A 26,066-nucleotide genomic window follows, 5' to 3' on the forward strand; every position below is an offset into this window, starting at 1 on the left:
TGTGAATAAATAAAACCTAGTTGCAATTTGCAGATGAGCTTTCCCTTCGTACTGAGAACAGTTTCTCAGAAGGAAAGCAAACAGTTTTGAGAACGAGAAGAACTTGTTCTTTGGTTTGAATTAGTTGTTTTTCTATTGGTCACTGCAGTGTTGCTGCTGCTGCTACTATTTAAAAATAAAAGAAATCCCCTCCATAAATATATTCATGAAATCTCGACCAGACAAACGTTAGCGTAGCAGTCCCTGGACAGAGTTTGCTTTGGTCTGGCTTGGTTTGAATTGCAAGGGAAATTAGTACCTTTTCACTGAGCAGAAAGAATGGCCTCCCTGCAAGGGGCAGCTACCACCAATTATTCTTTTAGTGCACCTGTTCTTGTATTCAGAGATTTCCAAGTCAGCTCTGGAAGGCTTTTTGGAGACTGAACTTACCTTTTCTAATAATGTCCAGTTTTTAATTTGTGGCTTTTTATAGATGAAGAAAAAGTGGATGAATGAGACAAGCTGAGCATCGCGACCAAGAGGCTGCTTTTCAGGGTTAGCCAAGCTGACGTGCTTGAATAGAGATCATGACCCCTAGGTGCAGTAATCCAGCTACTTGGGATGCCAAGGCAGGAGGATTGCTTTAGGCCAGGAGTTCAAGACCAGCCTAGGCAACATAGTGAGACTGCATCTCAAAAAAAAAAAAACAAAAAACTGTAAGCCTTAGTAGGGGAGACTCTCACGGCCCTAGCCTACTTCATGCACCTCTGGGTATGGAGGCCTTCCTGGCTCTGGCCCACCTGTTGTTCTTTTCTTAGTCCTTGGGTGGTTGTGGCCACCTCATGGACACAGCATGAGTGTATATTTCTGACAATGATACGAGGCTCTTATTTCTAAGCCTCCTATAGGTCCTGTAGAAGAACAAGTAAAGACTTTTTACGGCCCCCATTTCCCTTCCTTGAATTTATTTTCTTAATTTTTTTAGAGACAGGTCTTGCTCTGATGCCCAGGTTAGAGTACAATGGCATGATCATGGCTCACTGCAGCCTCAACCTTCTCTGCCTAAGTGATCCTCCCACCTCAGCCTCCTGGGACTGCAGGCCACACCACTATGCCCAGCTAATTTATGCACTTTTTGTAGAGATGGGCTTTTACCATGGTGTCCAGGCTGGTCTGAAATTCCTGGGCTCAAGTGATCCTCCTGCCTCAGCCTCCCACAGTGCTGGGACTACAGGTGTTAGCCACTGTGCCTGGGCTGGCTTTTATTTGATTTTATTTTTTTAAATTGTTTTTGTGTTTGCATTGGCCACACAGACACCCTTCCTGAAAATAAAAATGAAGTTCATCCCATTACGTTACGTGATTGACATTCCAAAAGGCCTCTACGCCGGTGACCCATTCTGTGGACCTGTTGTTAGACCAGCTGCCTGCAGTTCCTTACCAAGGTATTCCTCAGTTTCTGGATGCATTTGTAGCCAAGTATATCTTTGCACTCATTAGGAACTCTTTGCAAATCAGTTTTTTTTAAAAGTAAATATTTGAATGGCTGGTGTAAAATAAGAAGCAGCTACCCATGGGAGCAAAACAGTAAATATAAGAAAAATTATCTCCTTTTTAGGCTCAATAAATCTGTTTTGATGTGCCTGTAGATTGTGTAAGGACACTGATGCTTTAAAAATTAGATTGAAGGCTGGGCCCAGTGGCTCACATCTATAATCCCAGCACTTTGGGAGGCTGAGGCAGACAGATCACTGGAGGTCAGAAGTTTGAGACCAGCCTGGCCAACATGGTGAAGCCCTGTCTCTACTAAAAATACAAAAATTAGCCAGGTGTGCTGGCACATGTTTGTAATCCCAGCTACTGGGGAGGCTGAGGCAGGAGAATCCTTCAACCGAGGAGGTGGAGGTGGCAGTGAGCTGAGACGGCGCCACTGCACTCCAGCCAGGTTGAAGAAGTGAGACTCCGTCTGGACAACGAAAAGAAGGATTGAAAACCATATTCTAAAACAGAGGCATAATCTACTGATTTGCATGAAACAAGACAGCGTCAGTTATAATAAAGGGTTTGGTGTGTGAGCACAGCACATTTGCATGTTAAAGTATTGTTTTGGAGACTAGAACCGTTCTGGAGTTAATAGTTAAAGCTCACTTCCTGTGTCTCGCACCAATGGCCACGAAGCATTGTGCTGTGTGGGGACCCTCTGGGAAGTGTGGTTTTCTCAGAGCGCAGCGCGCTGCAGATTTGCATAAATCCCGGCGGATCGGGTCACCCGCCGCACGCCCGCGGATCGAACTCGAGAGCTGAGCTGCTTGCGGCGAATCGCTGAAGAACGTTCCCCGCAGGAGTTCGGTGCTCACGTCGCTCTTTTCCTTCCCAGCGGCAGAGTTCGGGGAGCCGGCTTCCGAGCAGACGGGGGCAGCTGCGGGGACAACTGTGGCCCAGCCCGCGGCCCCCGCGTCCTGGAAGCCCCAGGATTCTTCGGAGCAGCCACAGGAGAGGCTCTGCAAGAATCCGTGTGCCATGTTCGCTGCCGGAGAGATCAAGACGCCGACGGGGGAGGGCCTTGCCGACTCACCCAGCAAAACCATGTCTATTAAAGAAAGGTAATGAGACTCGGGGAGCGGAAAGTGAATCCCTCGGGAGGAGCTCACAGCATCTGGGTGGCGGGCAAAGGGAAGAAATCACACGCTCAGATTCTAATGGCCTGGGCTCTTGTCCCGGAGTAATTCCGAGAAGCCGGGGTGTTTGTAAGTGACCTGCCTTTGCTCCTGAGCCTGGCTTGGTAATGACGACAGGGCGGGTTCCAGGCTAAGATAAGAAAACAAACAGAAACAGATTTCTGCTTTATTTGTATGTTTCCATTGTCCCAATGTCTTTTATAATATTAAATTATTGGCTTATCTAGTGACAGGAGCTGAGATCTTGGCTCTTTCCCTTTTAGATACAGAGTTCATACCGAATGCACAAACCGCTTGTAACTTTGGGTAAAATATGTGTAGAGGGAATGATGATAAACTGACCTACAGGGCATACATCTTTGGGCTTAGAATCCGACTTTTGTTTCCTTTACAGAAAATAAAATGGATGACTTTTCTGAACTGCATTTAGAAATTTTATGTCGGGTAATACCTTGAAAGATTGTTTGAGCATCAAAGAACACAGTAGCCTCATTTCTTTCAAAGAATGATGTAGGGTGCACAGGAATATATTTAAATAAGACAGATACAGAGAACTGGAAGTAAATTACCTTTGGAATATATTTTCTTGTTAACCTCTAACCACAGTTGAATTAAGCAGGAAAGGATACAATAGTGGTAATAAATGCCGGGTTTGACGGCGGAGTGTGGTGACTAAATGGAAATGTACTGTACTCAGGTGATGGGCAGCCTGATACCCTGACTGGCTCTCTGTGCATTACATATGTGTAACAAAATTTCTCATGCACCATATAAATTTGTACAAAAAAGAGAAAGTCTTCAATAGGAAAAAAAAAAATCATGGAATAGTGATAGGAAAACTGGGTGAAAAACTTTCTGAAAGTTTTAATCCTAAAAAATTCTCATTCTTAAACTGAGACATGGGAAGCTGCAGCTTCTTAGCTTGGGCTTTGTGGACATCTAAGGCCTTCAAGGATGGCTGGCAAGCGTCTGTGACCGGCGTGGAAGTGTATTGAGAATTGGATGTGTGAGAGCTCACCTGCTGGCCGGCAGAGGCCGCAACTTACCGTGGTCGCCAGGAGATCCCTTAGCCCGGTCTGTTCAGAATCATGGTAGAAAGGAACGCTTCATTGATATTCAGCTATTCAGTTTGTTAAAATAGGTTTAAGAAAGGACGAGGGGGCCGGGTGCGGTGGCTCACGCCTGTAATCTCAGCATTTTGGGAAGCCAAGGCGGGCGGATCACGAGGTCAGGAGTTCAAGACCAGCCTGGCCAACATGGTGAAACCCCGTCTCTACTAAAAAACACAAAAATTAGCTGGGCATCGTGGCAGGTGTCTGTAGTCCCAGCTACTTGAGAGGCTGAGGCAGGAGAATTGCTTGAAACCGGAAGGCAAAAGTTGTAGTGAGCTGAGATCGTGCCATTAAGAAAAAAAAAAAAAAAAAAAAAAAAGGATAAGGGACACTTTATTTAGCAGCTGTTTGTAATAAATTACACTAACACAAAATATATTGCCAGCAATCTTTTTCCCCTTACCTTGACAGCACTTTTATTTGTACTTTGCTGGAAATAACTAAACTACATCGTTTATTTTTATTTATTTATTTTTTGAGGTGGAGTTTCGCTCTTGTTGCCCAGGCTGGAGTGTAAAGGCACGATGTTGGCTCACTGCAACCTCCGCCTCCCAGGTTCAAGCAATTCTCCTGCCTCACCCTCCCAAGTAGCTGGGATTAGAGGCACATGCTGCCATACCCAGCTAGTTTTTGTATTTTTGGTTGAGACAGGGTTTGGTCAATACAGTTAGCCAAAACAGCCTCGTGTTTGTGAAAAAGAACCTCTCAGGAACCCAGTGTTCCAGCAGCTTCCTATCAAGTCACATATCATTGAACTAAAGTATGTAGTTTCTGTCTAAAGAAGACGGATAAGAAAGATAATATTCATTTATAGGAAAAGAGCAGGGCTTAGAACGCCTGAGGAGAAACAGTCGCAAACATCAAATTTTACCTCTAATTGAAAGGGGTGATATTAAGAGATGGTGGGAGCTTCACGGTTTCTGTTTTAAGCCCACATCTTCATTATTCTCTGTAACACAGCTTTAGTCCTTTAATGTTATTTCACCGAGTGACCAGAAGGCGTCGCTAGAAGACATTTTTCTCTGGGGACGGTTCTCTTGCTCTCAGCCCCCAAATGGGAAAAACAGACATTCCGTGGCTGGGATGATGGGGCATCTTTTATCTAGCAAGTCAGACTTCGGCTCTGTGTTTCAATCAGCTGTAAAATCTTCGGGGCCATCTTAGAGAAGGGACTTTATTATTTTCCCAGACATGCTGTCTTCAAAATACATGAAATTCGAAAAGTTAAAATGAGGTGGCTGTGGTCACGTCTTGGCCAAAGGCGTCTCACTGACTGAGATTATGGCTCTCTCACGAGGAAGAGCTTGGTGCTGAACTCTCTGTGGCTGGCATGTTTCCCTCCTAGATTGGCACTGTTGAAGAAGAGCGGGGAGGAAGACTGGAGAAACAGACTCAGCAGGAGGCAGGAGGGCGGGAAGGCGCTGGCCAGCAGCCTGCACACCCAGGAAGCGGGGCGGTCCCTCATCAAGAAGGTAACGTTGCCCATGTTAGGGAAGCATCTGGACTAACGTCACTCCTGGAAGTGCATCAGAGAGACACGCATGTGCCACCCAATTCCTGCTCTGTGAAGCATTTGTGCGTTTTTGCACTTAGGATACACACTGAGGGTCTGTCACAGAGCACCTGAAACTGGGCAGGGGGCTGAACCTTGAGATGCTTTAGAACTGGGGTCAGTGCCACATACACACGGTGTCAGCAAGCAAGTGCCTGAAGGTTAAAGTGTGTACTTTTTCTTCAGTTTAAACCCCTTCTTAAATGAAGTCTGGCTTTAGAACGTTATTAAAGCCTTTGTAATGAAAAAAATGGAATTCACCACTAATATCTTCAAGTTGCATGTAAAATGTGGACTTGGGTTTCCTATGCAGAGATTTTTAATCCTAAGTATAAAAAGTACGGACATAATTGTGGTTCATGGGTATTTAGTTCATCATTTTAAGCGTGTTTCACGAGTAGCTATGCCTTTTATTGAGAATGTACAGTGCTGTATGTTATAAATTGAAACAAGATTAAGTAATGCGTGGTGATCCATGCGAGCAAGCATCTCGTGTGCGTAAGTATTGATGAGCTGTTAAACTACAGATGCGATGATGGCCGGCTTTTGACAGGCGGTGCGCACTGTCCTAACTGACGGCGCTTACTTGTTGGCTGGCCCTACAGTTGCGAATGCCCCTCCTGGCTGGAGGCGAAATGGTGCAGCACTGACGTGCTCCCTGGCCACTTTCTAGGCCCAGAAGTCTTCAAGTAGGAAAGAAAAACAGTGCTTTCAACCAGCTGATCCCCAGGCCCCCGTTAGCTCGAAAATAAGTTAAGCATCGGTGGAAGGACGAGATGATGAGCGTGACTTTCACGCATTAAGAAACTGATATACAAATGCGGTGTGCTCATAAAGTGTGAGTCAGGAGTTCTGGCGCTATTGCATCTGATACTTCTGTGTCTTCATAGGTTACATTGGAATGGCAATTTGAATTTTCTCCTTTGAGACATATATGATGTTAAAGATGATATAACTAAAGACATTTAACCTCAGCCATTTGTAAAGTTCTCAAATACAACTAGAAAGTATGTGCATATTTTTCACCCACCATGTGAAACTCACATTTCAAAAAGGAGATCCTGAAGTAAAAGAAAACTGCATCTGTGAAATAATGTATCCCCACCCCCCACAAACTTTATTTAAGAGTCTTGAAATCATTGCTTCAAAAACGACTTTAACACGTTCCCCATAAGCAAACCTGCCAACTACTATGTCCTGGCACTAAGCAACACCTGGCCCCTGGGCCATCATTTTGGAAGGTGCAGAGACTCCCCCGCCCGTCAAGAGCTGGGAGTCCCAGAGAGCCAGGTGGAAATTTAAATGAAGCCTAAAAGCACAAAGCAGGAGAGGTTCCTGGTAAATAGGAACAGACTATTCACCTATTCAGACTATTCAAATGGGTGCGCCACCCACTTAGAAGAACGGAGGGTCACCTTAGGTGTGAAAGCCAGAAGGCTTTGAGTGGAGGATGAGAGCTCAGCTGCCTGAGCACTGGCTAAGGCTTTTAGAAGGCAAGAGATGCCAGTTGTCCACAGCTGCCTCTGGGGTAGAAAACCCAGTGACCTGAAGACTGGGGCTTCCACCTGGGATGGGGCTGGAATGAAGTGCTGCCTCGGGACCCATGGAGGCTGCTGTTTCTGCAGCAACAGGGAACCTCCCACTCTTCCTCAGTGGCCTGGTTGCCTTGGCTGGAGACAATGAGCTCTTTGAAGTTAAAATAAGAAGGTCTATTTTAGGCCTCTGTAGCCCACACTGGACAATCTCAGGTTCTGCTGAGGTCAGGTGTTTCTCAGGCGGCCTCTGGCACCCCCTGGTTCGTTCCTTCCTGAGGACTGGCAGTGTTTTCAGTCACCCGCTGGCTGTGCTCAAATGTGGTCGGTGAGGCGCCTTCGACCTGGTCTGTCTTAAGGGAGTCCCCAAATAGCTGAGAGGCTGCCATGCCCACTGCTTGCAGGTGTCCGAGTGCAGCCTTGGAGAAGCACAGACAGTCATGACACGTGGGGCCTGAACATGGGCGCTTGCTGCAGGGAGTAGCTCTTGCCTTGCTGATGGAGAGGGACCCAGGAGAGCAGGTGCTGGAACCTTCCATCTTCAGCACCAAGGGCAGAAAGCAGCCAGTGTATGGTCAGCTCGTCACGCCCTTCACAGTTGCTGTATTCCTGTTGTGTGCTGAGAGCCTGCTGCCGTGAGTGTGCAGTGTGTGGGAACGCGGAAGGGGCAGGAAAGAGAGGGGACTCCACGTTCCCGCCATTGCACCCATGAGACTACATGCAGGGTGGCAGTCAGCACTGTCCTATAAAAATAGAATGTGTGCCATTTTGAATGTAGGTGATTTTGAAATTTTCTCTGAGTCACATTAAAAAATATATTAAAGGATACCTTGAAAAATTTATAGCCGTTTTGTCTCTGTGGATGGATTGGTCCCAGAAGAAAATATATTTGAGGCACGTTAGTCAACATCTCATTTTGGGTCTTTTTCTTTTTTTTTTTTTTTTAGTCGGAGTCTCACTCTGTTACCAAGCTGGAGTGCAGTGGTGCAATCTCAGCTCACTGCAACCCCCACCTCCTGGGTTCAAGCGATTCTCCTGTCTCAGCCTCCCGAGTAGCTGGGACTTCAGGAGCGCACCACCACGCCTGGCTAATTTTTGAATTTTTAGTAGAGACAGAGTTTCACCATGTCGGCCAGGATGATCTCCATCTCTTGACCTTGTGATCCACCCATGTCAGCCTCCCAAAGTGCTGGGATTACAGGCATGAGCCACCGCATCCAGCCTCATTTTTGGGTCACTTATTTTAAGATTTATACTGGGGCTGGGTGCTGTGGCTCGCTCCTGTAATCCCATACTGTGGGAAGCCAAGGTGAGAGGCTTGCTTGAGCCCAAGAGTTTGAGACTAGCCTGGGCAACATGGTGAAACCCGGGCTGAACCAAAAAATACAAATAGTTGCCAGGTGTGGTGGCACACACCTGTAATCTCAGCTGCTCAGGAGGCTGAAGTGGGAGGATGGCTTGAGCCGGGGAGGTCAGGGCTGCAGTAAGCCATGATCACACCAGTATGCTCCAGCCTGGGTAACAAAGCAAGACCAGGAAAGAAAGAGAGAAGGAGAAAAGGAAAGAAAGAGAGAAAGAAAGGAGGGAGAGAGGGAAGGAGGGGAGAAACAAGCCAGAGTAACTCATTCCACCAGAGAGAAAAATGAAATGAAGCAAAGTCTAATATTATTAAAGAACTGGTTCGCCAGGAGTCTCTGTTACAACTAACTTTTGGTATTTTCACCAAATAGTTACTTTCAATTCGAACCCCATTTCAGCTTATTCCGCATTAAGGCATACACAGTGACTCCCTGTCTGTTGTGAAGGTAGTCATCCAGCAAATCAGACCTTTTCCAAGAAGTGAAAACCCTTCCTAGACGTGTGCCTTAAAAGCCTGTGTGTGTTTCTCAGTTCCAGGTGGGAACTGGATATCCGACTGTGCTGTGAGGTCAGTGTCTCCAGCTCAGATCTATGACAGCCCCAGAGACAGTGCCTGAAATTTCAAGAAAAGTGAATCTGGCACATGCGTATTCTCAGTATCTGCTGTCATTGAAATTCCAGATCACAATCCAGGAGAATTTAGAGAATGAAGTCACTTTAGAAGTTGGGAGGGAGAGACAGGCTGAGGGAACACCCTCTAAACTCCAGATGGTGATTCTGCAGTGAGGGAATGAGGTGGCCTGAGGTTCAGTCACTGCCTGGTGTGCGCGCACGCATGCTGCCTTTGAACCTGGCACAAAGTCCTTCCCGGTGATTGCGACGCCCTGACGAGGCTCTTTCCTTCCAACGCCCTGCAATGTTTCCTGTTTGTTTCAACCTGTAGGAAGAAGGAGGAGGTGCGGATGATAACGCCATTTCTAACCTGCTTTGGGTAAGCCCAACTCTAACACAGGTGTCCTCTAGTGGTGGCGAGTCACACCTCGCATGGGTGATTCTCCTCCTGGGTGGCTCCTTCGGGCGCCCTCCCTGTGCTTGATCTCCAGACCAGACGCAGCCTTTGTCTGCAGTGGAGAGCTGAGCCCGTGCCCTTAAATTATTTTTTAAATCATGCAGTGAAAATACTTTAAAGAAGATGATATTTTCTGTTAAATGTTAAAACTGTCAGTGAAAGTCATGGTTGCCTCTCTGCAACTGACAATCTTCTATAAATTAACTCATTTAATTACTGCGCAAAGCTGACTCAGGTACAGTTACTTCGAGTGTGTGGATTTATTTTAGCATTAGCATTCAAGGGAGGACTCTCTTTAAAAAACTGAAATTGCAGCCAGTAAATTAACATTCTGTTAGAAAAATCATTGTTTTGTCTCTCCCTCCCCCACGTCCCTGCCCGGCCCCGCTCTCATAAATCTTCTCTTTTCACCTTTAATCCTCTTGCTCTGCTCTGTAGGAACCTGTACACGCTTCTACTTATTCTCCTGCTATTCCTGCTGCCCATAAACACCTGTGTTTTGTGTCGATTAATCAGGTGAGGAAAAGCCGCTCATCTTAAGCCTCGATGCAATTTCTGAGCAGCAGGGGAAGAACTTCTGTTTAATTTGGGGAAATAACTTACTTGCTGCATTTCACTGTGAGAGAGAGGAGTGTGTGTGTGTGTGTTGGTAAAACTGTGTGTGTCCATGAGAATGTGTATGCATCTATGAGTGTGTTTCTGATTGTGTATCTGTAAGAGCGTCTGTATGAGTGTGTATCTATGAGAGTGCATGTGTGTGTGTGTGTGTGTGTGTGTTTATGAGTGCATTTCTGGGTGTGTATCTGCGAGTGTGTGTGTGTGTGTGGGTATCTATAAGAGTGTGTGTGTGTGTGCATATGTGTGTGTTTAATTGGTTCTTCATATATTTAGGGTCAGTCACACACACACTGATCCTTGTGCAGATTTTCAGGTGGGCTTGGTGGTATTGATTCACCTCATAGTCATGAAACTGGTTTAAGAGGAGAGTGTCCCCCTCAGCCTCTACGCTTTCCATCCTGAGTCAGGAGCCCAGGAGATGTGCCAGTGTTCTTGGCTCCGGCTCAGTCAGGCTGTTGTCCTGCTCAGTTCACAGAGGAGGAGGATATGGTGGAGGACGTTTGGGGTGTGGAGGGACAGGGAGACTCAGCGAGGGGAGGCCCCTCCAGTGGCCATACTAAGGCACCAGGAGGAGCTGGTTCCAATGGCCCTATTAAAATGAGAGACTGGCTGGGTTCAGTGGCTCATACCTGTAATCCCAGCACTTTGTGAGGCCAAGGCAGGTGGATAACAAGGTCAGGAGATCGAGACCATCCTGGCTAACACGGCTAAAAATCACATTTCAAAATCACGCCATAATGAATTGACAAGTAATTTTACATACATTTCCTGTGCTTCCACTTTTGAGGGCTCAGGGGTTGGATTAGTGATGACTATCAGACCCATTGGTGTTTGTTGTTTTGCACTGAAAACCCAGTGTCTTGTAATTACAATCTTAACTCCGAGAGCAGAAGACCTCAGGATATCGTCTAGTTGATCACTTTGCTTTCAGCAAAACATTAGAACCTACTCATCCCTTACAGAGTGTCTGCTTTTTTTCTCTTTACATATAAAGGCTTTTGGTGACAGATGTCTAACAGTCATCGGCATCTAGACATTCCAGCGTGTAAAAGTTGTTAGGATTTAGAACAGCTTTCAGTGGACCTGCAACAAGTGCATCCAGCTCCTGGCTTTGTGCTGGAGCAGCTGGTCCACGTCGTCTCAGTTCTTGTCCCTCTGCACAGTGCGGTGTGACACTTACCAACAAGCCGTTTCTATTCTCGATGCTGTATTTAATTCCCAGCACGGTGGTTAAGTATTGAATTGCACATTTGATCAAACTTGGGTATGTTTCCCCCTCGGGACTAACTTGAAAAGACAAAGGTGTTGGGTCGGTTGTGAATGATTTCTGACAGTAAATATTGTCGCTGTAACGGGACCTCCTGCGTTGTGTTTCCATATTCAGCCCGTCCAGTGTCTTCCAACTCCACCTTCTCAGAAGTCACCCTGGCCGGTTTAGCCAGTAAAGAAAACTTCAGCAGCGTCAGCCTGCGGAGCGTGAACCTGACGGAACAGAACTCTAACAACAGCGCCGTGCCCTACAAGAGGCTGATGCTGCTGCAGATTAAAGGTATTTCAGAGCAGCTGGGCCCAGTGACTCAGGGCCCGTGGTTTCTGTCTGGTCACCCGAGGAGTCCTGACTCATTCACCGCCTGTGCCGGGAAGGGAACCCATGTTTTTTGAGAACCTACTGTGTGTTCCTTGCTATGCAACCTCCTCTCTTGAGCTTGCCCAGATTCCGTGAGGTAGGAAGTATTCTGCCCACCAGGGCTTCCAGAGGCAGGAACGCATCTGGGGTCCCAGCAGCTGCTGGGTAGCAGAGCTGGATTCGAACCCACGTCCCCGACTCCAGAATCCCGGCTTTTGTTCCTGATGCCTCGCACCCCACGAGGCAGCCACACATTCATGTAGTTACCAGAGGCGCCCTGCGTCATCAGAGGGGCTCTCTGCTCCCTACCCAGTTCCCCCCGAGTCAGTACAGAACCGGGGAGGAGGAGGAGGAGGACACAGCTTGGAGAAGGAATCAAGGGAAGGTTGAGCGGATGCAGCCCCTGCATTCCACTCCAGTGCCCTCCTGGCCATGGCTGGGGAGATTTCAAAGACGAACCCGGGGGGCGCTGGCCATGAGGCTGGAGACTCGGCTGCCCCCTGGTGGTCACTGTGTAGATGAATCCTCGAGAGGAGCATGGAGGAAATCTCTCCCTCCAGGAGGGTTTCCCACGTGTTTCTGCAGGACCGCTGTCCTATTGCATATTAAAAAAAAAAAAAAAAAAAAAAAAAAACTAGTGACAAGCTCAAATAAACGATCTCTGTCCTGAGTCGTAACCCAGAGACTACATGGGCAGTGTAATTGTGGAAAGCTCAAAGTCAACAAACACTTTGGAGAAGGTGTTGAAAGCCACAGAAGGCCGTGCCTCCCTCCTTCCAGTGGAGAGGCCCCTAGGGTTCACAGTGGAAACTCCCCAGGGGAAGATCCGACCCTTCCTGAGGGCGTGGCTTCCCTTGCTGAGGCCACAGATGTAACTGGGTGCAGGGGGTGGCCTGGGGAGCGAAAGGCCCAGGTGAAGAGGGAAGGAGGGAAAAGGAGCCCCTGTGTTCATTTCCCTGGAAGGGGGAGCCTCAGTTCACCCACACACATGACTGATAATGGTCCTGAGAAGCGGGTGACATTTGGGAAAGCAGGAACCAGGGAAGCAGTCGCAGGTGCTGTCATGATGCCCTTTCTAAATCCTCCTGCTGCCACCCTGGGCCATGGGAACTCTTATTAGCAGATGAGCTCTTTAGAGGCGAAAGCATCCGCAGCAGGGAGGCTTCCGATGTGGGGTGCATCCTGTCCCCATTCTGTCTGGGAAGACAGTGACCGTTTGCCTCGTGTTCAGGAAGAAGACACGTGCAAACCAGGCTGGTGGAGCCTCGGGCCTCAGCGCTCAACAGCGGGGACTGCTTCCTCCTGCTCTCTCCCCACTGCTGCTTCCTGTGGGTAGGAGAGTTTGCAAACGTCATAGAGAAGGCGAAGGTTGGTATCTGGAAACTAAAAATGCTGTAGGGAACGTCCCCTTTACACACGGGTAGAGTGTTCTTCCTGGTGTCAGTCACAAAGCTTCTCAAACGCCAGGTGTTGCGTTCAAGTGAAAGGGATAGGTGGCATTTCGTTTCCTGAATGTCTCTCAAACAAGCTTTCGTTACATGTTTAAGTGGGACGTTTTAGGACTATGACCTACACCCCCAGCGTTTAGGTCCTGGGTTCCTTCTTACTCCTGTGTAAGAAAAGGAACTGGCCCCACTTTGAAGTCCTTTATCTCAGGTAGCTCTGAAGTTCCTCCATAGACCTATTGAATGAGAATGTCTTGGGGTTAAAGCCCAAAGAATGAGTGCTTCTTAAAAGCGTCACATGTGACCTATTGAAGATGGAGAACTATGGCTTTAAAGAATTGGAGCTCCCTGGTCTTTCAGTTACATTTTCTTGAGGTCACTGAAAATACCCAGTAACCAGCGTCCACCCGCCCCTGTGGTCACAGGCTTTCCTTTCAGGCGCACACAGTTTCTCCTCTCTGGTTTTGACATGTGCCACTCTGTCCAGCCAAGGGCTTTTCTACCCAGGTCATGCATTCCTCTCTTTTTTTAGGCCTCAGAACTTGCAGCTTTAATTCAGACAAAGAGGGAACTTGGTTGTAGAGCTACTTATATCCAAACCATTGAAGAAGGAATTAATACACACACTCATGCAGCCAAAGACTTCTGGAAGCTTCTGGGTGGCCAAACCAGTTATCAGTGTAAGACTTTATTGTACTTCAGAGATTGACAAGACGTGAATCTCCTTTCTTCTCCCTTAACTCATTCAAAACCAGCTACTTTGCAATGGAAAATGTGATGCTCTCCTGTTGTTCTTATCCCTAAGCTGCTGGAGACCCAAAAGAAGATGAACTCTATGAAGCAGCCATAATAGAAACGAACTGCATTTACCGCCTCATGGATGACAAACTCGTGCCTGATGACGACTACTGGGGGAAAATTCCAAAGTGTTCCCTTCTGCAGCCCAAAGAGGTACAGTCCGTGGGCTCTGCCCGTCAGTGACAAAGCTCATCAAAAGCACTCGGTACAGGCTGCCCAGTAAATTAGACAGCAAGTTTCCAATGAGGTTGGCCAGTGTCAGTACCCATTGTGGATCATTTACAGCTTTTTAAAGGATGTTTGTGATTTCAACCCGTTACTGAAATCTTACATGCTAATATGGAATCCAGAATATTGTTCAGAGACAGCATGGATCATTGAAGACTTTTATGTCTTAAGCAAAATGTAAATATTACTTAGCCCTGTCTCTTGCACTTTGCATAAACATTATGATAAAATATTCTTCAGTCCTTAGTTTGAGGAATAATAGATGCATGTATGTATAATTTGTGGATTTGCCAATTAATGTGCTGCTTTTGTCCTGTCACGCCAGTAAATATTGGTTAATCACATACGTTTCCAGTCCCATTCAACGTGCTAAGTGTCGAGAAGGTGGAAGACACACAAGGCCCTTCCGTGTGACCGGGCGTAAGAGTGTTAGGAGGAATGTCATCTGGAGCGAGGGTGGCTGTGTGCTATGTATGGCATTTACATGGGAAAAAGGTCACAGAAAAAGAAATCTTCAGGAATAATTTTACATAGAAAGTGAAATTGAGCTGAGTTTAGAGTTAAGCAAAATTTGAATTGCTGGAAATGAAGGGAGAAGTCATTCTAAGAGAAAGAATAAAACGAACCATGAAAATAGAAATAGCACTACGTTCAGATATTCATTCAGCAAACACTTAGTAATCAACCCCTCCTGTGTGTATTGCTATGATCTGATCCCTGCCCTTAAGGATCTTGGAATTGTGTGCAGGAGAGAAGACACCATTGCACCCTGAGCGCCCGGTGTGCGAAGGAGCCTCTGTGTATATATTAAGTGAATGAGTGAGCACATGAGAGAGGGAGGAAAGGGTGGGGGGAAGAAGGAAAGAGCACAGGAAGATGCGCCGACACAACTCTTGTGCTTCACAAGAGGAGGGAACATTATCTCGGCCACTTAGGGCACTGGGAGGAGGGATCATGCCCCCGGGGCAGAGGCTGGCTTGGTGGGGCAGTGCCCGCTGAGATCTCATGGCCTTTTTGTGTCTGTACTGGTCGCCCCATTAGGATTTCTGTCTTCCTGCGTTTGACTCGCTGTCAACAGAGACCCTCATTCAACTATTGCACATTCTTGAAGTTAACAAGCTCTTTTGCGCCATTTCTCCCAGGTGCTGGTGTTTGATTTTGGTAGTGAAGTTTACGTGTGGCACGGGAAAGAAGTCACGTTAGCACAACGAAAAATAGCATTTCAGCTGGCAAAGCACTTATGGAATGGAACGTTTGACTATGAGAACTGTGACATCAACCCACTGGATCCTGGAGAATGCAATCCGCTCATCCCCAGGTACTCCCGCCGCCGCCCGGGATGGCAGATTCCATTCGATCCCTCTGTTCTCACCGCAGTCCTCTACTCGCGCTCTTTATAGGGTTCACTTTTCATAAACGATTATATGCAGTGGACCGTGAATATTCACAGACGGAAAACTTCTTTCACTTTTATCCAGCTACTGCAGAAATACGGATGCTGTCGTCTCCTGCAAGAGGTTTATGTGATAGTTGGTTTTTTGAAGTGAGCAGGAGATGCTGCAAGTTCCCACCTGCGGCACTCCAGGTGCTGCCGGGGCAGATGAACAGCAATTGTTTACACAGATCACATGCGGATCTGAAAGGCGTCCCCAGATCTGGAATTCAGCCACCCATGTGAAGGGGCAGAAGCAACATGCTTCTTCTAATTCACACCTTCCCAGCATCGCCTGGGAATTCCAGGATTTACCTGGCAGCAGATGGTGTGGGTGCCTTTACCCCTTTCGGGAAGGGAAGAGGGGAGGCGATGGCATTACATTAATGACTGCGGTTTTAGTCTTTCCTGCATGTACTGGACTCTTTAAAGTCATTTTGGCAATTCAATAGAATACGCAAAAACTCTAAAATTATGCTTATGAAACAAAGAATTCTTACAGGCAAAGGATTGTTGTTTTTTTTAACTATCAGACCAAAATAAGTAGTGCTTTTAAACTATGTGTGCCATTATAATAGATTAGAAATTAAAGAATTCCACTATGTTGGCAGGGATGGTCTTGAACTCCTAACCTCAGGTGATCCTCCCGCCCCGGCTTCCCAGAGTTCTGGGATTACGGCCGTCAGCTCTACCTTTTTCTAAATTACCTGTGTTCTTGGGTACGGCACAGAATCTGAAATCCCAAACCCGCACAAGAGCTCCAGGTGGGGCTGTGCTGCTGTCTTTCCTGTCTTTCTCTGTTCCCCCCAGCTGCTGCCCTGGCCAGTGACCTAGAAATAAGTGTGCAAAAACGCACTTTGTGATCTATGAGTGTGTCCATTTTAGTGACAGGAGAATCTCTGTACTCTGGAGACCTTAGCTGAAACATGACATAAAATAGTAGAGAATTGGGGGCAGGGAGCTGCCTCTTCCCTACATCTGTTAATTAATTGAAGGGAAACTTGGTGAGTGTCTGCAGGTGACTGGGTGGCATAGATCAGATGATGAGTAAGATTTGCCTGCAGCTCCTGCCACTGCTGAAATCCCCACCCAGCATGCCACCCCAGAGTATCCTAAGGAGAAATATTTGCTAGAATGTGGCCAGAGACAGGGGCCCACGTCTGTAGTCCCAGCACTTTGGGAGGCTGCGGTGGGAGGGCTGCTTGAAGCCAGAAGTGTCAGACAGCCTGGGCAATGTAGTGAGACCTGGTCTCTACTAAAAAATTAGCCAGGCATGGTGGCACATAACTGCAGTTCCAGCATTTCCAGAGGCTGAGGCAGGAGGTTCACTCCAGCCCGGGAGTTTGAGGCTGCAGTGAGCTACGATTGTGCGACGGCACTTCAGCCTGGGCGACAGAGCAAGACCTTATCTCAGAAAAAAAAAAAAAAAAAAAAAAAAGAACTTGCTAGAATGTAAGGAAAGTCTAGTCCTGACATGGTTAATGTCATATTCAGGCACATGTAAAACTCCATGGACACAAGGCTTTGCAAGACTTCAGACTAAAATAACAAAATTTGGTAAAATGCAGGAAAACAAACCATCTGTTCTATATACCACTTATGTGCTTTGAGGTTTTCTCCAGTAGCCGCTGTGTTTTAGATTCCTTGGTTTAACTTGGCTTAACCTTGGTTCTTTTCCTGTTTATTCTCCCAACCCCCCCACCCCCACCCTGCAGAAAAGGACAGGGGCGGCCCGAGTGGGCGATATTTGGGAGACTTACTGAACACAATGAGACGATTTTGTTCAAAGAGAAGTTTCTGGATTGGACAGAACTGAAGCGACTGCAGGAGAAGAACCCCGGGGAGCTTGCCCAGCACAAGGTATCCCGGCGACCAGGTCTCAACCTTGGGGCTTGGTTCGGGTCCCAGCAAAAGTGGCCTTGATGTAAAATGACCAAATCAGGTAGTTTGCAAGACCGTCACCTCAGATTTATCATTTCTTTGTGGTGAGAACATTCCAATCCTCTCTTCTAGCTGTGCTGAAATGTGCAATGCAGTGTTGGGGACAGTTGCCTATCGTGCCATAGAGAAGCAGCTCGTTCCTCGCTCTGATTGTCACTTTGTGCTGTTGGCCAACATCCCCCAACCCTCCCTCTGCTGCCTCCTTCCCTCACCCCCTCCCCATAAAACAGATGCCTGTATCAGCACATCAAATTGTACACATAAAAATGTGTCAACTAAAATACTTTTTTAATTAAAATAAACACAAACACACACACCCCCTTAAACCTAGGAAGCCTTCCCCGGACTCACGAGTAGAACAGCAGACTGGCCTCCAGTTCTAACCCGACTCCGGGAGGTGAGGAGTCTGGTTTGCGCCTGTTCTCGGGCATCCATGTGCTGTTGTGGCCATGGGTGTTCAGACCTCCCAGAGTCTTCCTGGAACTGTAGCCTTTCCCTCACTGCAGTTAAGCATCCTGGGACAGAGTGTGGAAGCTGTATTTTTATGCTGTCCCATGAACAGTTGAAGCAGTGTTGAGTGTGACAAGGTATGGCTGTGGAAACAGACAACCTCCATGTTCCCCTGTAGGAAGACCCCAGGGCCGATGTCAAGCCGTATGACGTGACGCGGATGGTGTCCATGCCCCAGACGACAGCGGGCACCATCCTGGACGGGGTGAATGTCGGCCGCAGCTATGGCCTGGTGGAAGGGCACGACAGGAGGCAGTTTGAGATCACCAGTGTCTCTGTGGATGTCTGGCACATCCTGGAATTCGACTACAGCAGGCTCCCCAAACAGCATCGGGCAGTTCCACGAAGGGGACGCCTATGTGGTCAAGTGGAAGTTCATGGTGAGCACGGCAGGTTAGTGAGCGCTCGTGGTTTCTTCCAGCTGAAAGAGGCTGGCCGGCAACTCTGTGGGAGCCAGCTTCCCCAGCACGCCCTGCTGTGCCTCTGCTGTGTGCGCACGTGCAGTGGGGCACTCCAGTCATCCGTCCTTGAGAGCCACTTAGTAAACCACAGAGGGAAAAAGAAGTCAGGCCAAATCCCTAACAGCCTAGCCTTGCCGAGGCCGCTGGTGTTCACCTGTAGAAATTGACTTGCACGTCAAGGCTTCCTGGCTCCTCTCCCTCCCTGTCCCTGTCCCCCTGTCCCCAGAGCTGTTCTGGGAAAGCAATGATTGGCCGGCCTCTGAATGATATTTCTCATGTGCCTGTGTGCTGCTTCAATTAAAGTCATTAAGTAGAGTATATCTTTGTGATTTAAAACTGGAACCAAATGGTGCTGTTCATTGTAGTAAATACACGCACACAAGGTTGATTTCAAAAGAGGCTGTTTCTCCCAAGGCTGAGTGCACGGGTGGCCTTGGTGGGTCTGGTTTATACATGCAGAGTCTAAACTCTCCTGGGTTCCTGTTGGTGATGTGCCCGATTCCAAAACACTCACCTGGATGCTTGAAGCTGGAGACGGGGGAGTCAGGTGAACTCTGGAGAAACCATCCATGTCCTTGCCAAGGAGGAGCCTTCCCGCAGCGCTCCTCACCCCTCCCACTTAGGACAGCATGCAGGTCACAGCTCTGTGACGTCAACTCAGAAGAGTCTTTCGGCCTCTTTACAGCCCCCGTGCTGTGCACGTGCACGTGCACCTGCCCCGGGGCCACGGGAGGCGCAGGCTGATCAGACACCTGCAGGTGCAGAACCACATGATTTCTTTCCTGATTGATATAAGACGTGTCTATGTATCAGCTGGCATTTCCTGAGCACCTACTCTATGGGAGACACTTTTTGTAGGGACCAAGTAAATATTTCAGGTCCTGTCTCCAAGACGCACGTGGTATCAATGACGTAGGGCAAGTGCAGGAACAGCCAGCAGGAGACCTTGCTGAGCACCAGGCGGTGGGGCTGTGTGCTGGGGCTGTGTGCTGTGCAGAGCCCGGTTGTGGCCCAGAGGTTCCCCCCGCCTCCTGGGGCACGATGCTGGGTCTTTACCTGCCTCTAGCTGAGGGCCTCCGGGGCTCCCTGAGACTTGTTCTGTTGTGATGCTAATTTCTCAGATGAGGACCAGGACAGTAAGATCAAGGAACCTGCCTGAAGCCACACAGCTAGCAGAGAGCTGAGCTGGACACTCACATCCAGGCGCCCTCTTTCCAAACCCGACCGTGCTGTTAACCCACTTTCTGGGCAGGGAGTCAGAGGGGGGCTCCAGCACAGGATGTGGGGAGCCGTGAGTTTGGCTACAAAGAGGGGCCGAGGAGCTCAGTCACCAGATCAGGGAGCAGGTCAGGGTTGAACCAGCAGCAAGGCGACTTGAGGCTGGCTGCCGAGCACACCAAATTGCAGGGGCTCGTTAAACAGCAGGATTGGGATCTTCCAGCGCCCAGGCAGCTCCTGTGTCTCCTTCCAGGGAGTAGTGGGGTGGCGGACAAAGACCCCCAGTAGGAGGGACTCCTCTTCCCTCTCCTCTCCTCCCTCCCCTCCCTTCCCCTTCCTTGACAGGGTCTCCCTCTGTCACCAGGTATTTCCTTTCTTTCTTCCTTTCTTCCCTCCCTCCTCCCCGCCCCCCCCTTCTTTCCAGCAGACTCAGCTTTAGAGAATTAGGATAGAGCAGGGAACATTCAGATTCCAGACCGTCCCTCCAGCCCTGGGAAGCACAGCCCGACGGCACCTGCGGTCACTCCGTAGCCAATGCGGAAGCTCTGGCCCCTTGGTGACACTAGTCTGGCTCCTCCATCACTTGCACCCACAAGGGCCACACCTGCAAACAAGACTGAGTCAGAGCTCAGGGAGCACTTCTGGGGAGAAGGTCAGCAAAAAGCAGCAGCTGTGCAGATGGTACAGCCTCCGCGTGGCAGATGCCAGCCAGCCTGCTACCGTCAGTGTCCTGGCCCAGTGTCTGCAGGGGAGGGCTGCTCGCACCCAGCAGGGTCAGGACACAGATGCTCCTGGTGCCAGGGATGCTGAGCCAGGCTTCCCTAGGGCGTGACAGAGGCTTAATTCCTATAAATCAGAGGTGGCTCTGGTGCGAGAATACTTAACCATGAGCAGTCTTTATACCTCTGTTTTCTGTTATTCCTAACTAGCACTCCCGGCACCAAACTCACTCTTGAAAGCGCTTTGATGGGATAACATGTCCACACTTTATTTATTTATTTATTTTGAGAGAGCGTCTCGCTCTGTCGCCCGGGCTGGGGTGCAGTGGTGCGATCTCGGCTCACTGCAACCTTCGTCTCCTGGGTTCAAGCAATTCTTTCTACCTCAGCCTCCCAAGTAGCAGTGATTACAGGCGCCTGCCTCCATATCCAGCTAATTTTTGTATTACAGTTTAGGCAACTGATCAAGGCAGTGAAAAGAATAGCCCATAAGTCCTTACCACTAAAAATTTAATCTTTACATTGTTAAAATTAAAAATGAATACAGATATGAAAAATTAATTTGTATATAGGACTACGTTTAGATACATGCAGGAAAACTGTAATGAAAAGTAGTGAAATGCCTGTTTTGTAAAATATCTTTAAAGAAATAAAATTCTAGGCATATACCTGTAATCCCTGAGTTTTGGGAAGCCGAGGTGGGAGGATCACTTAAGGCCAGGTGTTTAAGACGACTCTGAACAACATAATAAAACCCCATCTGTACAAAAAATTTAAAAATCAGCCCGATATAGTGGCATCTACCTGTAGTCCCAGCACTTTAGGAGGCTGAGGCAGGAGAATCACTTGAGCCCAGGAGTTCAGGGCTGTAGTGAGCTATGGTCACACCACTGCACCCCCCTGCTCTACGTGAGCAGCAGAGCAACACCTTGTCACTAAAATAAAAATACTTTCACGCCGGGCATGGTGGCTCACACCTGTAATCCCAGCACTTGGGAAGCCGAGGAGGGGCGGATCGTGAGGTAAGAGATCCAAACCATCCTGACCAACATGGTGAAACCCTGTCTCTACTAAAAAAAAAAAAAAAAAAATTAGCCGGGCATGGTGGTGCGTGCTTGTAGTCCCAGCTACTCGGGAGGCTGAGGTGAAAGAATCACTTGAACCGGGAGGCGGAGGCTGCAGTAAGCTGAGAAGTGAGCTGAGATTGCGCCACTGTGCTCCAGCCTGGTGCCAGAGCAAGACATCATCTCAAAAAAAAAAAAAAAAAAAAAAAAATGCTTTTGGCCGGGTGTGGTGGCTCAAGCCTGTAATCCCAGCACTTTGGGAGGCCGAGGCGGGTGGATCACGAGGTCAAGAGATCGAGACCATCCTGGTCAACATGGTGAAACCCCGTCTCTACCAAAAATACAAAAATTAGCTGGGCATGGTGGCGCGTGCCTGTAATCCCAGCTACTTGGGAGGCTGAGGCAGGAGAATTGCCTGAACCCAAGAGGGGGAGGTTGCGGTGAGCCGAGATCGCGCCATTGCATTCCAGCCTGAGCAATAAGAGCAAAACTCCCTCTCAAAAAAAAAAAAAAAAAAGAAAGAAAATTTTAAAAAGAAATACAATTGTATTTTGGGTATATGTGCTCAAGTCTATGTAGACTGTTAGGACATGATGTTTTATTCAACTGTGAATGTATTATATTTACACAATGTACTTGGGCGCTAAGAACTGTCTAGGTCTTCATAGACTGTTACGATCTATTGGAAACAGGCCTTTCCCCAGGTGCAACATATTTTCACTACTTTGAGGAATAGGATTGCTAATGAAAGGAATAGGATTGCTAAACATTTTTTTTTTTTTTTGCTACGTTCGCAGAAATTTCAGTTGAGTGGCTTCCAAATTAACTATAGGTATTTATAATGTAGTCATTGATGGTTCCTATTTTATTTTGCCCTCTTTTTTTTTTTTTTTTTTTTTTTGAGACGGAGTTTCGCTCTTGTTACCCAGGCTGGAGTGCAATGGCGCGATCTCGGCTCACCGCAACCTCCGCCTCCTGGGTTCAGGCAATTCTCCTGCCTCAGCCTCCTGAGTAGCTGGGATTACAGGCACGCGCCACCATGCCTAGCTAATGTTTTGTATTTTTAGTAGAGATGGGGTTTCACCATGTTGACCGGGATGGTCTCGATCTCTTGACCTCGTGATCCACCTGTCTCAGCCTCCCAAAGTGCTGGGATTACAGGCTCGAGCCACCACGCCCGGCTCTTATTTTGCCCTCTCAAAAACACACAAACGTTACCAGTTCAGATCCACAGTGGATGGTAGGAAAGGCTGTTTTTAGTGAAACTAATTTAAGAAATTATTAGAATAATTTATAAAACCCGTGTTACAGATACTTTACCAAATGAGTGGCCAAAAAAGTCAAGTAAATACGACCCCCGAACTTTTAGGAGCTAAAATGAGTTTTCTTTTTCCCTTCACACGTTAATACAGTTGTCATGTTGGAAATGGAATTGGAGCTGGGAAAAACTGCGGTGATATAGAACCAGAGACTCCAGGTTTTGTTTGCTTGTTTGTTTTGTTGCAGAGTCTTGCTCTGTCATCCAGGCTGGAGTGCAGTGGTGCAATCTCTGCTCACTGCAAACTCTGCCTCCTGGGTTCCAGTGGTTCTCATGCCTCAGCCTCCGGAGGAGCTGGGACTACAAGCACGTGCCACCACGCCTGGCTAATGTTTGTATTTTTAGTAGAGATGGGGTTTCACCAGGTTGGCCAGGCTGGTCTTAAACTTTTGGCCTTAAGTGATCAGCCTGCCTCGGCCTTCTGAAGTGCTGGATTTACAGGCATCAGCCACCAAGCCTGGCCAGTTCTTTCACTATGAGAATTTAACAGGTCTTCTGTACTTTGAAGCTCAGTTAAATTCTGTTTCCACAATGCTTTGAATTATTTCATATTTTACATTCGTTCTTCATCTAGAATTTAATGCATATGGTATCTTCAGCTTTGTTCTCTTTTCTTTCAAAGCTCCTGGAAGTTTTAACTTCGCACCTCGCCTGTTCATCCTCTGCAGCTCCTCTGGGGATTTCGTAGCCACTGAGTTCGTGTACCCTGCCTGAGCCCCCTCTGTGGTCAGTTCCATGCCCTTCCTGCAGGAAGATCTGTACAGCGCACCCCAGCCAGGTAAGCCTTGCAGGAGGCAGCTGTGCTGAACAGCAGAAGGCACACCTTCCAGGAAGCCTTTTGATTTTACATCGGTATTCATTAAGCAGCTTCTCTTTGTCACATGCACTCCCAGAACACCCAGAACAACGTGTGCTTATGCTACTTCATCCTCATCTCTACACCAGAAGGAAGGAGGGTGAAATCAGCCACACCTTATAGCATAAGGAACGAGGCTCAGTTATTTAACCCACCCAAAGATGTCTGCTAAGAATAGGGTGAGCGCCACAGTGGCAGAGCTGGAGTTGTGTATTTTGTAAATGTTCAAGTACACTGTTTGGAAACTTCTTTCCACCGTTCAGCAGGTTATCAGAATTAATCAAAGTATTGATACGTGCACTTAAGCCGCAGCTGCTGTAGACAGCACTGCCTTCTTGTTCCAGCTAGACAATGCCTTTTTTTTTTTTAAGCAGTTTTTTTTTTTGAAGCAGTTCTCTTTATAAAGTGTTATTTTGATAGTTTGTGGATTCTAATATATATATATATATATATATATATAAACACCATATAAGTCAAATATGTATTTAGCAAAGCAATACGTATTCATTCACTTTTGAGATTTGTTTTGGTGTCAAAATAATATGAAAAGGTAGTTGGAGTTGCTTCTGTGGAATGAGCTCTGCCACCAATACGTATCTTCACACACGTTTGGAAAAGTTTCCTGCAGCGTTAGGTATGACTTGTTCCGAGTACTGCTTCCAGTGCTAAAATGAACAAAGAATTTCTACATAATGGCCAGGACTCTGGAGAATCTATGCGAATCAACCTTTCTACCTTAATATCTCCCCAAAAACGTATCGTGCCTTGTTTTTATGTACAGTTTATATACAAAAAAGTTTGCTCTGCATTTTTGATGGTTTGGAGCATTAGCATTATCTACAATTTTACTCTCAAATAACCGGAAGAAAAACATGTCAATTTCTAATGCTTGTTGTAAACATTGCACATCATTTTGTGATACCGGACTTTCTTCCTGTGCTTTTGGAAATAAAATCATCAGAATAAACACAACAATTAATTGATTGCTTCACATTGAATTCCAAGCACATTCCCTTCTGGAATTTTTTTGGTGGGGTGGTAAATGATAACTTAGCACCAATATTTTGTCATTAAATATTAATGTCTATGCATTTGAATTTAGGGCAAGATTTTATACAAGGTCATAAGATTAAATAAAGAGCTATTTGCCCATAAAACTAGTACTCAGTGAAGACATATTTTTGCAAATCATACTCAACAGAAGTTCTTTTTTTTTTTTTTTTTCAGATGGAATCTTGCTCCTGTTGCCCAAGCTGGAATGCAATGGCACCATCTTGACTCACAGTACTCTGCCTGCCAGGTTCAAGCAATTCTCCTGCTTCAGTCTCCTGAGTAGCTGGGACTACAGGCGCCCTCCACCATGCCTGGCTAATTTTTTGTATTTTTAGTAGAGACAGGGTTTCACCATGTTGGCAAGTCTGTTCTCAAACTCCTGACCTCAGGTGATCAGCCTACCTCAGCCTCCCAAAGTGCTGGGATTACAGGTGTGAGCCACCATGCCCGGTCTCAACAGAGCTTCTTTACCCCTCAACTCTATCTCCATTTCAATTTCAGAATCCCAGTGCCTTAAAAAAACCAAGAAGTATGTGGATAAGACATCTAGAAAACTTAAAAATGAATTAGAAAACTCCTCACAAAGGCATATGTTCTTAAAAGACAAATCCATGGGTTTGAAGGTATTCTGTAGCCCTACTATGAGTTGTTACAGCCCTTCCCTATTCCCTGTTAGCCTAAGTTTAACACATACGGTCACAGCACATCTGCCGGAAACTTCAGAACTTAGCTCCCCACCCTTCCACTGCACCAGGGTAGGGACCTGTAACCTACTTCGGAGAGAATTTGGCATTATTTTCAGAGGACTTTCTTGATCTCAGATCCAGAATAAAGCACAGAAGTTTCAAAACAGGCCTCTGTGCAAATCCTTTCTGAACTTATGTAGCCACTAATAATGGGGAACAATGACCAAGAAGTCAATGAAGATTTCCATGCAAGTCCAGGCGCAGTGGCTCACGCCCGTAACACCCGTGCTTTGAGAGGCTGAGGAGGGAGAATCGCTTGAGGCCAGGAGTTCAAGATCAGTTTGGGCGACATAGTGAGACCCTGTCTGTACAAAAAGTTTAAAAATTAGCTGGGCATGGTGTGGGCATACCTTTAGTCTCAGCTACTCAGGAGGCTGAGGCAGGAGAATCACTTGGACCCAAGAGGGGGAGGCTGCAGTAAGCTGTGATCCTGACATTGCACTCCACCCAGAGCAACAGAGCAAGACTTGTCTCTTAAAGTACAGTGCTCTATTTTCAAAAATATCACGGTAATTCAGATGCAGAAACATCAAGGTAATTCAAATGCAAATAACAGAGAATGAACTATATTGGAGCGGCATTTGGCCCGAAGAAGGCTTCCTCCTTTTGAAAAGTAAATACATTGCATCGCACGCGTTTGTTCTCCCCAGAGAAAGGCTGTTGGGCTGCTTCAGATGACTGACAGTGGATATTGCCCCCGAGGATGAGATCAGAAAGATGGACCTGCCAGGGGAAAGCGTCGGAGGCTTCT

General features: G+C 47.2%; 1 protein-coding gene across 1 annotated transcript; it reads left to right on the top strand.

Annotated features, from left to right (window-relative positions):
* Positions 1-1,314: 1,314 nt before the first annotated feature.
* Positions 1,315-18,314, top strand: LOC104652935 (supervillin-like). The gene is given in 14 exon segments (XM_074405328.1): positions 1,315-1,369; positions 2,285-2,582; positions 5,115-5,241; positions 9,156-9,302; positions 9,720-9,797; positions 10,368-10,404; positions 11,284-11,448; positions 12,758-12,894; positions 13,504-13,651; positions 13,777-13,922; positions 15,140-15,315; positions 17,145-17,289; positions 17,999-18,207; positions 18,209-18,314. Coding segments are annotated over 14 exon segments (1,938 nt in total). The 3' UTR covers positions 18,279-18,314.
* Positions 18,315-26,066: the final 7,752 nt, after the last annotated feature.

The sequence above is a fragment of the Saimiri boliviensis genome, chromosome 8, assembly GCF_048565385.1.
Source record: "Saimiri boliviensis isolate mSaiBol1 chromosome 8, mSaiBol1.pri, whole genome shotgun sequence".
In the NCBI taxonomy this organism is placed as follows: domain Eukaryota; kingdom Metazoa; phylum Chordata; class Mammalia; order Primates; family Cebidae; genus Saimiri; species Saimiri boliviensis.